At 41.4% G+C, this 12599-nt stretch overlaps 1 protein-coding gene across 2 annotated transcripts in view; it reads right to left on the bottom strand.

Annotated features, from left to right (window-relative positions):
- The window catches only part of LOC111562598 (formin), a 56487-nt gene extending 49408 nt beyond the window's left edge, over window positions 1–7079 (bottom strand). For both annotated transcript variants that reach the window (XM_023261235.3, XM_023261244.3), the window contains exons 1-2: window positions 6993–7079; window positions 4475–6135 (exon numbers count right to left, since the gene is read on the bottom strand). In XM_023261235.3, the coding sequence (XP_023117003.2) occupies window positions 4475–6035 (1561 nt within the window). In that variant the 5' untranslated portion in view covers window positions 6036–6135; window positions 6993–7079. The remainder of the gene's footprint in view (window positions 1–4474; window positions 6136–6992) is intronic.
- Window positions 7080–12599: the final 5520 nt, after the last annotated feature.

The following is a 12599-nucleotide window of genomic DNA, read 5'->3' as shown; positions in this document are numbered from 1 at the left end:
GAAATGGAACATAGCTAAGATTTGCCAAGATGCTACTGTTGCAAAGTCATTTATTAAAGAAAACAGGTTACACGTTATAAGAGAAGGACCTTTGTGCCCTGCTTCCCTGTTCGCAGTCTGCAGCTCAGAGTAATAGTGTGAGACAGAGAAGCTCTCTGGCTGTTATGGCAGAATAGACTTCATTATCTGAATAGAGTTGGCCCTTGTCTTCACTGGTGCAACAATGCTGCATGGCACTGCACTTTGTGTTGAATGACAGCTAGCAGGGGGAGCGGCGTGAAACACTCTCGCTCTGCACTGATCAGTTTCATATGACCTTGCTAGACCATATTGGGTAATCTGATTATAGTATTGGCTGCCATATGTCAGACAATAAGCAGGGAATTGAGAAAGGGAGGGGTGAAGAGAGAGAGCGCTACGAACACTAATGCCCGATTGGCCTGAAAGCTGTGATTCTTTAAAAAGCAGCTATAATAAATACTGTCATCCTGTCACGCATCCTGATGGATCAAATTAGGATCAAATGTGAAGCAGGTCACTTGTAGGGACAACCCTACACAGTTCCACTCACCTCTGTAAAGGTTTAAAAGGTCCCACATTGTGCAAATGCATTTTTGAAGGTTAAAACTAAAATCTGTTATGATATGAAGATATTTACTGCGGCCATTCCTTAACCCCTACACAATTAGACAGCCTCCCAGTTTCACAAGCCAGTAAGAATTTTCCTGAGCTGCTACGCACCAGCTGATGAATAGTCATCTTGCTCAAACTTTGTATAATCCTGCCCCTTTACTCCCTGCTGCTTCCAAGTTAGCTATTCAAAATTAGCAGCTGCCTCACGGTCCACCATGCTTATTTACTGTCTAGAGATGCTGCTGCTAACTCTAAAGTGTCCCAGCCTTGAGAAAATCATATCAATGATTTGCTGTTGGCTGCAAGAGTGAACACAAGAGTCTTTATGCACTCCCAGCATCTCAGCTAACGTGGCAAACGTTACCATTAGCTTTGATTGTATGGCCACAGGTCCTGGCTCAGAATTGTAAAGCTGAGGGACATTCAGAGATTGTGGAAACTTTAATATCTATTTGAAACCAATAAACAAGGACTGGGTGGGTTATTATGTTTTCATGTCTCCTGTTGGGCTTCAGTGCAACCTAAGCTTGACCAGTGTTCACATTAGTTTGCATCTCTCCTTCTCTCTTGGGTCACATATACTTATTTTAGTAGCCTATCAAGTCATTTTAATTTAGATATGGTTTTAGTCCAGTTGTGACTATGAAATTGTGACTGAAATGCAGCCCAAAGAGACTTTGTCTTCACCAAATGTCACTTCATTGACATTTTGACTCTAATAATACTAACAGACAAATTGGTCTTTAAATCCCTCTTCTAACAGCTCCAATCAGAGCAGTGTAAAACAGATGTGGCTGCAAATCAGGACCAAGCATATAAACATAATTATGCACTGTTTTCATCAAGTGAATAGATGTAGCTTCCCATGGCAATGTAACTTATGTAACTTGTGTAACTACAACTGCACAACTTTGTTCAGTGGTTTTTCTAGCGTACAGCTCAACAGGTTTGCAGATAAATTGTATGTCATCAGCTGAGATTCTCTACTGCTCATAGAGAATAGATGCTTCTTAAAGCCCATTTAAATTCAGAACTCTGAACCGAACCTCCTTCGGAGCAGGTTACGTAAGCAGCACCAGTCACCATGGTGATCTAGCAGGTTACAGGAGAGCCACCTTGGTGACATGGAAAACTCTGATTTTAGACTCAGCAATCAACAGCAACAAGCCCGCTAACCTATTAATCTCACCATCGTCTCACACACTAATTGAGATTTGTGGTAGCTAAATGACAATAAACTGTTTTGGTATGCGCTGTCAATCATAGACACAGAGAGAGTCTCCTTCCTGAAGAAGCAAAGCTAGAATCAGGGGTTATACAGCCATGATGAAATGAACCATCTTTGCTGTATGTTGAACAGGAAAACCGAAAGATACATTCTGGAGACATGAGATTTTGCTTAATTTGCTGACAAGGGGCAAATTATAGGACCTTTAAGGCATCATTTAGCTACTCAACTTCTGCTGCTGCTACTATTACTACTACTACTACTTTACTTTGGGTTAGTTTCACGACTCTCATACTCGTTCTACGCCAGATATAGTGGAGAAGCTCTAAAATCCTGAAGACAGAACATCACAAGCTCAGCATCAAGCAGCAGACAGACAAAGTTAGCAGGCAGCTAGTGAACATTAATGGAACATTGTGAACTTTACAGGTTGTTGTGCAGCTTTAAGATAGTTTTCGGAATGACTGCCCTTGTAAAACAGCTGATAAGTTTAAAGGAACGAGAAAGACAAATGCAATATAAAGAGAAGCTAACAAACATTGCATAGATATTGAATAAACAGACATAAAACTACACACACAGCTTTAGTAAATGCATGAGGTTTTCTAATATGTAGAATGCCGTGCAACAGCATTAGCACATGAAGTAAACAGAGAATGTATTACTTGAAAATTAGCATTACAGTCTGCATGATCACACTCATTAATAAGCACTGAGCTCCAAAAACCCCACCCAGATTAAAGAGCCCAGATCATAATTACTTCAAACCATGAGGTTGCCGGGCTTCACACTGACCCACTTAGCCCTTTTTGCTGGACCCTGTGGTGTTCATTTATCTGCGTTAACATCTGAAGTGTATTCAATTATCAAGCAACAGAAGGGCGATTCAGTAAACCACTAAGATGCAGAAAAATCGACAGGGAATTTGTTTAAGATTCAAAGGGTTTAAGCCTTCATTCTGCTGTGGGGATTGTGCCGCATGTAGCATGTGGACAGAATGATGCAACAATGAAAATGAATCTTGTTCTCTTAGAGTTCTACACAGACACTTATGGGTTATAATATCAACCAAGGTATTTGAAACATCATGCTCCAGGAAAAAAAAAACTGGTTATTATTTAATACAAAACAAAGGGGAGCCTAATGTCATATTTTGTGGATTCTTTGTGTGTGTTAATGGTGCCATCTGTGCAATTCATGCCTAGGTGAGGGCACACAGGGACAGTGTCATTTCAGTGGGAATTGATCCAAATCATTTCACCAGGAAAAAAAAAAAAACATGGGCTGTTTGCCTCCCTATCCACCACTTAGCTCAACTTAACCCAGATCAGATCCATTCTCTCTTTGAGCGCTGCTAGCTTTGTTCGATGGGGTAGTACATGTTGGTCTATGACGTGACAACTCTAATACTAATAATAAACTCTAGATATGAAAAACATCTGCAAATTATTAGTAAATTACATAATCAATTGAAGGCCATCTGTTTGCTGCTGCAGATTAAAGCACTGATTGTGAATGGGATGATTACCCACGTTACAGAGATGGCTAATGCAATAATAATAAGGTCTCAGTCGGCACATTATAAGCTTGGATTGTGTAGCTTGGACTGATTCCAGAACAGGTGTCTAAATTTTAAACTAACACAGAAACTACTTCTAATAATGTAATTGCAAAAGATCCCTGAATGACATGAATAAATGCACTTTATACTGTCTAGGAAAAACAAAAACACAGCTTGGCTAGTGATCATTGATGGTCCCACTGACAACAGGATTTTAACATTATTGTGGCTTTGCAAAGATTCTATAAAACACGCTGTGAGTGTATAAATCCATTTAACCTGTCAGTCAGATCACATTAAAAGAGGAAAAGAGTTCTGCATATAAGGAAATTCTAATCCTTATTTCTGTGGCCCTTAAGCCCGCTGGGTCCCTGATCCTTTGTCAGCTTCCTGTGAACTGGGTAGGTAGATGTGGGTTTAGGGGAGGAGATCCCTAAAAGTCAGAATTGGCAAATGCTTCAGTTACCACTGTGCTCACGAGAACTCTGGTCAGCTCCGTGTCAGCTTTAAGCCTTTGATCTGGGACTCACACTAATCTCTGCCTTCCCCACGGTGCAGAGAGAGTTAAAATGGATCATCAGCGAAACTATTCTCAGGCCCTGCTTGCCCCTTGTCCAGCTCTGTTGGGGAGTTTTTAATTTGTGGTCAAATTCCAAAACCGGAACTCAACAGTCAAAGGCATGAGAGAGAGATTTTAGAAAACAAGGCCCATCTATTGAACTAACTGGATTATTAGATAACAGCTGGAGTGACAAGCAAAATTTCCTGTGTGGAAAATGTTTGTCAGTTACAAAGCTCCACTGTAATTGCTGGAGTGTTTCAGCAAAAACTTCAGGCACTGGGTCTGACACACGCGCTCTCGCATCTCTTTCAAGATGTCTTTTTCTTGTTCTGCTCTTTGAAATCTGCATCAGCAATGCCAAATGAAGGGCACACTCTGACAAACGCTTCCTACTACTTTGACTATGAAAGCACTGATGTCATCATTTACATCAAGGCAGGGAGTTTGAACATGAATCAGTTTGCTCAAAGTGTGATTTCTAAAAGCTCACCTGTTGTTGTGGAGTTGCTGGAGGAGTTCCACTTGGAGGTGCTCGGCCGCCTGCTGAGGTTCAGATCCAGACGAGTGACGGTCCGCTTGTTGCCGTTCTTGTCGATGACCTCCGAGAAGATTTTGGGTTCATCTGTGTTACTGGAGCTGTCTTGATCGGCGTCTATGTCCTTATCTGAGAGTAGGACAATGCGGTGGTTGAGCTGTGGGCTTGGCTGTTTGGAGGACAGAGGGGACAGGAGTGGGGACATGCTCTGGAGGCTATTGGAGGCAGGGAAGGAGGTGTTGAAGACCCCAGCGAGAGACGGAGAAGAGGGGCTCTTTGCGTGGGACCTGGCTGGAGGTGAGGGCTCGTTGGTACGGGACAGGGGCAGTCGTAGCCCATCAGCGAGTTTGTTACATGCCTTATCCCTACTGACCCCCAGCACGGGGTCTTTGTTTGGCCCTCTCCACTCTCCATACTCCTGTTGGCATCTGCTAGTCCCTGGATGTGGCACAGCTGACCCAGGCTTGTCTGGACTTGTGTGGTTTACCTGTTGCACTCTCCCTTCCACGTCCTGCACTTTGGCCACCACCTTGACCCCCGAGTTCCTCTGGTTGGTTTCACTGTAAAGCTGTGGAGTGGACTTGACTTGATTGGATGCATTCTCAACTAACATCTCAACTGGAGAATCAAACCTTTTCATTGGTCGAAGGTTGCTCCCACTTTCTCGCCGGGTCAGACCCTCCATCAAACTGCAAGAAGATGACTCATAACCCAGCTCACCGTCACACTCTGAGAAGTCATTGCAGAAATCCATGTCGGGGTCAAACGTGCGGTTGTCCTCCATGAAGTCCCAACCTTCACGAGCAATCTGGAAAGGTTCCTCCATGGGCAGGATGGGATTACTGGCAGCACTGACATAGGAGCCGGTCACTGGGCTGTCGGACACCTGGATAGAAGCTGTGGTTGGTGGGATCTTCTCCACTTCTGAAGCCGCAGATGTGGACGCATTCTTCTCAGTCAAAGTCTCCGCAAACAAACTTCCTCTTCTAACTTTCTTTATCATTTTATTGTACAAAAAATCCTCAGCACTGTCGAGCTTCTTGCTACCCAGCTTCTTCTGCTTTTTGCCTTTCTTCTGCTCTGGAGACACGGTGCTGCTGAGAACCTGACTTTCAGGTTGAACTTCCTGACCCTCCGTGCAGTCCTGGAGTTTCCCATCCTGGTTACCCATCCTGACTTTGTTGGCGCAATCCCTGCACAGCGATAACAGATCCGCCAGCAACTGGTGGTGCTCAGCGGCCAGCCAGCAGAGCTCTGCAACTGCTTCCTTTGTTGCCTGCTGGGAGCTGCAGAGTTTGCCTGGAGAGCTGGAAGACTGGCCTCTTTGTTCGGACACTGCGAGATCCTCCTTACCCTGGTCATGGTCATTACCGGCCCTTTCTGAATGAGGGGCGCGGCTCTTGTACTTGAATCCTTGGACCCGCCTCTTGGGGAAGTAGAGGCAGATGTTGCTTAGCTCACGGATGGGTGCGTACAGAAGCAAGACGGTATGTGTGCCCTCCATAGTGGGTGCCATGCTAATCACTGGAGCACTGTGAGTGAGTGGTCAACCTGCAGACAGAATCAGACTGCAGAGGAGGAACCTCCGGCTAGTCATCACCTGGCCTGTCCAAATGCTGTCAAAGAGAGTAACAGTGATAAATAAATCAGACTTTGGATGCAAAGGAAACGTACAATTAACATGTCAGTCTTAAAAGGGACATTTCTTGCTTCACATCGCAAGACTACTTTGTATTCTTCAAGCTTTAAATAACACAATCTTTGCATTCTCACACTGTTAGGATGCATGGACAGTATTCCTATCCTTTCACAACACTAGGCCCTTCATATCTCATTGTCAGATTTGCTTCTTGCAAACTATAGTAAAACTAAGCAATACATGGCTTAATCTAGATTCTGTATAAAACTATCTTCCCTGTCCTGACTCATCTTCATCCTCCTGTCCCGCATCGCTGTAGATGAAACATTTCTAAACCGCATTTCATCAACATTTCACAAGCTGCTGCAGAAAATACTGCCAGTGTCACGCAAGGTGACGCCACATGCAGAGTCTCTCCACACCAGGCTGCCATCAAACATGCTTACAAGCAAAACACACACACGCAATTCACTCGCTGTGCACATGTTACCCTCAACATCTCTCAGCTGTTTATATCATAACATAATCCCGTGGGATACTGTCACCTTGCAAACAGCCACGAGTGTATTTGACAGTATTAAGATGGCAGCATAATTACACTATACCCTCCAAGGCTTTTCGAACTAATTCTGCCTACTGCATGTGAAATAAACAAACATTCATCTAAATTTCTTCTAATTTAAAATGTCACATATAAAAACTGCGAATCTTCCTCGTGTGAGCTGCAGTTTGATGTGCTGCGTTCTTAATGCGAGGCTGAGACAGTTACAGTCAGTTGCACCTGCAGCAGGTAAAAAGACAGCAGCAGTTGGTAAAAGATAAACAGTTACTTACCCGATTTAGTAGCATGGCAAATATTTCCTCACATCTCTGTACTGCAGCCAGCCACTGCTCACCGCTGCTCCTCTGGGCTCGTCCGCGGTGACGGACGGGGTTTTTATCCAATAGGAAAACACACCGCCGGCTCTCTGCTCTCTGATTGGTGCGTCGTTATTTATCCTCGGCCCACATTTTGAGCCAGTGCAGCTGCAGCTTGCAGGTAGGACATGTGAAGGCTTCAGGCTGTGCGTCGGACCAGGAAGGAGGAAACAGGCAAGAAGGAAACTTAAAAGCAGTTCGGTTATGTTAATAAGTTCTACAGCTTTCTATGCGAACCTCAGCATCTGTACAGAAAGATAAGTGTATGTAAAAGCACCGTAGTTGGTATTTAAAGGGCCGAAGTGACGCCATTTCTTACGAAACAGGGACACCTAGTGGCCAGGGTGTGCATCTATTGTTATACTGTCAATGGAGTTTTTGACGGTCTTTGCAAAATTGGGAAATAACTGAAAATTCTAATATATTTAGATTGTATTTATGTCACCTTAGAATTTTTAAATTAAGTTATGTTTGTATTTCATTGACATAAAGCTCCAAATCATGATTAAATAGAAAATAAAATTTAAAATAAAATTTAACAGAGAACAGGAAAAGGATTCTTTTTGATGCTGATGTATAATTACAAAGGATGTTGTTGATTTTCAGTTATTTGATTGTTTGCTGTTAAATATTTAACCAGTTACAAATATATTAATTGATAGGGTGGCATAGAAGGGCGTGCATGTCAGGAAATGCATCAGCTGTAATACCTGGTTGCGTGTCATACTGTTTAATACTTCGACGACCTGGACTGAAGTTCTGTGTTCGTCAGCAGAGAGCATTATGGGGATTTAGGCAGCAACAGGCCACCATGACATTGCCATGGCGTTTAATGTCTTCCAGCCAGAGCTCATGTTCCAAAAGCGAAGCGAAATCTACTAGGATATCATTAGTATTGCCGAGTGACTAATGTAACCAAACCACATTCACTGAAAACATTATGTATTTGTGGTCCAAAAAACAAAACTGTGAGCATATCTGGATAATGCCCATTCACTTCATTCAACTTAGTGATTAGTTGAATATTCACTGATAATGCTGTCGACTGCATTGGTTAAGAAAACTACTAAAATTCACATGTACTTTACAGTGACAGAGCCTGACAATTTTTTTCCACGTGGCCATGCTGAGACCATAACTCAATCTGATGTTAGCACAAAAAATGATATCTGGTTAATTTTATTCATCTGCACGACAAATTCCTGTAGATTGACTAGTTTTGTTGGTCGCTTTCTTTCATCATGCTTATGCTGGCATGACTGCCATGTACACAAATATACAGAATATATCCCCTTTGCACCCCACAAATTGTATCCTTTTCCACAGAGTAAGCTTATCTGTCCCAACCCAACAGTGTTTGGAATGACATCCCCATCTTCCAAGCATGATATCCCGATTTTCCTAACTGGAATTCCGAATGGATGGCTGGTTTCATTTCTTTGGGAATCAAGAGAAAGAAAGACCTGACTGGCTATACAGGCAGCCAAAAAAGGCACTGGTCAGTGTTCACGCCCGTCCTACATCTCTACCCTCCGATAAGTTCCCTTGTCTCGACCAGCCATATCCTCCTCCTCTTTCCTCCTCGTAATTCTCTTCCTCATTATTGTTCATGCCATTTCTGCAATCTCCCTCCTTTCTTGGTCTTTACTGGTGTTTTACTTCATCCTGTTCTATGTTCTCTTCGTTATACGGTTCCTCTACTTTTTCTTCAACCTCCTCTCTTCTGCCCACCAGCTATGCCCTCGTGGGCCTCATCTTCCTCCTGAGAACTTATATAGAATAACTTTTTTACTTAAACCTCAAATGGTATAAGAAAAATGATCGAGAAAAGTTGCTCAAAGTTATTCTTATTTAAATATTGATATTACTATTAATTTGCTTAGGGCTGCACATATGGAGTTTGCATGTTCTCCCTGTGCAGCGTTGGTTTTCACCGGGTGCTGAGGTTAATTAGTGAGTCTAAATTGTCCATAGATGTGAATGTGAGTGTGCTTGGTTGTCTGTCTCTGTGTGGCCCTGTGATAGATTGTGACCTGTCCAGGGCGTCTCCTGCCTTCGCCCTGAGTCAGCTGAGATAGACTCCAGCCCCCCCTCAGCGACCCTACAGAGGATAAAGCAGTGAATAGATAATGGATGGATGGATAGATGGTGTTAGCATCTAACTCCAGTTCTATGAATATGTGTGCAGCCCTGTAACAGGCTTCACTAGCGGTTGTGTAGGATGGCCAGACTTTGATCTGAAGTGCCCATCCCCTTTGGTAACCCATACTATATACAAACATATAGACAGATAGGAAGGTCAAAGGCTATAGATGACCCAGGCCTAAGGTCCACAGAGGACCCATGTAAAGATCAGTGTTTAACCCTAACTCACAAATTAGTGCAACAAGTAGATGAAGGGCTCCAGTTTGGAAACTTTTTCCCCACCTTCTGTCTTTGCTAATGGCTTCCCTGTCAGGCGGTGAAGTCTGAATAGTATAGCATTCTTTTTTTTATTTTTTTATCTGGCTCTTCTGGAAAATATATTATTGACATCAGTCGGATGACAAGAATGAGTCACTTGCTTTTACCTCCAGTTGTCCAACATTCAGATCCAACTTGGTCTGTAGTGCTTGAAGGAAAACAGTTGATTTGTTAGTAATATAATGCAAATAGCGGTGAGACACAATTAAATGGGCTTTGTAAGTAATGATCCATGGCGGCCTGCAGCTCTTTCAAACACTATTAGGATCATTTAAATAAAAATAATCTCATAACTGAGATACTGCTTTATCTTTTGTGCATATTTTTTCTTGACAGACTGCTGCAAATTTGACAGTGCACAAAGAAATGAATGCAAATGCATGAATTTCATGAAGAATAGAATAATTCACCAAAGAGAAATGAGGATATATGACATGAATTAGGAGGAGTGGGTTTAACAGGAAGGAATCAAAGAAGGAATTGTGGATGGAAAAATGCAGTAAGATTGAACAGGTCTCAGCAGTTCACAGCTTTGACGTTAGAGGGCAGCATTGCATCAAAATAGAGGAGCTCATGTCTTTATTTACTATAGTTGTGGAGATGAGGGAACTTCATTATGCTCAGGCAGTGTGGCCCAACTCTAAGTAACCAGTAGTTAGAGCACAATTTTCACTGTTACCACACATGAAAAGTGAAAGTCTTTGCTTTGCAGTCATTCATTTTTAAACTGAATTTAATCTCATTCGATGAATAATTTAGTGAATCTTCCAATCAAAACGTTTTAAATAAATGCATTTTGACTAGAATGGTAGATATGCAGCTTCTTAATGAGCTCTGTTCATCAAGTGAAATATAAACCCTGTTTTAATTGGCACACAGTGTAAAACTATAGAGCTACATCATAGCAAACATTGTGTGTCAGGCTCAAATAAATGTTGAAGATGTTGAAGATTCGTGTAAATATCAGAGGATGTTTGCAGTTTAGAAGTGGTAGTGATACATTGTCTGCACAGAAATGTGTGTACAGCAGTGCAGTCAGTATTAAGTCTTCTATCGCCCTTAATCAGAAGTAGCAACAGCCTGAAATACAAGCTGTTTTTGTAACTCCCAGATAACAGAGCAACACTGAATCAACACTGAGTCAATGTTCATGAATCTACTAAACTATTATTGAATCAAAGCTGAAATGTAACATTTAGGGAAAGCTAGGCTGATAGAGCAATGTTTGTTTGCTGTTAAAATACATATATTTTGAATAGAAATATAATATCTTCATAGTAAGTACACCTAAGTAAACATGTGAGTATTCAACAGACAAAACGTTGTTGTTTTATAACTACATAAAAATATAAAAACTTGAAAAGGGGCATCTTCCGCCACTACCAACTAAATGGGAAATCTTCCCTCACTGGTCATTTTGATCAATACAAACTTGTTCCTTATGCGTAAGATTAAGTTTATTTTTGAATGTTGATGTTACTTTTGCTTTAATTGCAAAATGAAAGTTCAATAACAGAGATTAGTTTTTGATTTATTCCTAAAATGCTTTTAAAATTTATATTTCCATTTAATTTAGAATAAATTGACCTAGCTCTAAAATGCTAACTTAACTTTAATATTTAAATTCCTTTTATAACAATGTCAAACCACTAATCAACAGAGATGCTTAACCTTTGTTTTGGTGTTTGCTTAAAAGTCCTACTCGTATGCTTTCACATTTACGCAGTTTCACAATATTTTTTGTTCAAATGGATAACCGTCTACATGACTCTCATATAAACAGTATAAAAGATTGCATATTCATTCATTCAACCTTGATTTAAATCTCGAGGAATCATTGTGCGCATGCTCTCATTTTCAATTATATGTAGAGTACAAAGAGAACAAATAGTGCAATAATGAACAAGAATACAGAGCAGCTAAAAAAGCAGTGTAGTCTGCAATCAACTTGAACTGACCTACAGGTACAGCTGTGTGAAGTTTTAATCCAGATGTGCACCACAAACAGCAGTTTTGCAGACGCATATTCTTCAAAATAAAGCTTATTTTGTACTGTCAAAACATTACAACATATCTGAAAAGGTTACACTACCGTTCAAAAGTTTGGGGTCACCCAGGCAACACTTTTACTCATGAGCTAACATAACGGCACAGTGGTTTTCTAATCATCAATTAGCCTTTCAGCATGATTAGCTTTCACAATGTAGCATTAGAAAACAGGAGTGATGGTTGCTGGTGTTGTGGTTTCTCTTCGACCTCGAGGACGTGCAGATGTTGAAGAAATCGTCCGTTGACACTGACTTGCTTAATAATAAGTTTATTATAAGGAAGAACAGTATCGATCAGACAGAGAGACTGCCTGGGAGGATTCAGTGCCAATATGAACCTCCCCGAATAATAACCGAAGGTCTCTTTTATATGTTTTGAACAAGTGAAAACATGTCACAACATATGATTCCTATTGGAAGACTACTGGTCAAAAAACAAGACCCCCATTGATTAACCCTATTGCAGAATCCGAAGAGCCTCAGAGGTCAATTTCCTAGACACAGGAGCTCTTATCTAACACGACATTGAGTTCCTTCAGCAGGAAAAACACATTCCATTCTATGAAGGAAAACACGTCTAGCACCACGTCTAGCACCACATGTCTCAGGTCAGATACTACACTGGAAATGTTCCTCTGAACCCCTATGTAGATATTTCATAAAAATCAGCCGTTTGCAGCTAGAATAGTCATTTACCACATTAACAATGTCTAAACTGTATTTCTGATTCATTTAATGTGAACTTCATTGAAAAAAAAGCTGCTTTTCTTTCAAATGTAAGGACATTTCTAGGTGACCCCAAACTTTTGAACGGTAGTGATTTCTACACTATTTCAAGATCAGTAAGATCATCCAGGACAGGAGCTGTGATGCAAATTGACTGTATCTAGTGGTCAGGAAGGGAATTATGGGAGGGGAGGGGAGGCTGCACCCTGAAATAATGTTATCCAACCAGAAAAAAAAAATGTCTGAAACCAGACATACAGCCAGCGTTTCTTCAACCTAACACTGA

This window comes from Amphiprion ocellaris, chromosome 20, assembly GCF_022539595.1.
Source record: "Amphiprion ocellaris isolate individual 3 ecotype Okinawa chromosome 20, ASM2253959v1, whole genome shotgun sequence".
NCBI classification, from domain to species: domain Eukaryota; kingdom Metazoa; phylum Chordata; class Actinopteri; family Pomacentridae; genus Amphiprion; species Amphiprion ocellaris.
The sequence above is the reverse complement of the archived record's forward strand: the minus strand, read 5'-3'. Positions and strand labels throughout refer to the sequence as shown.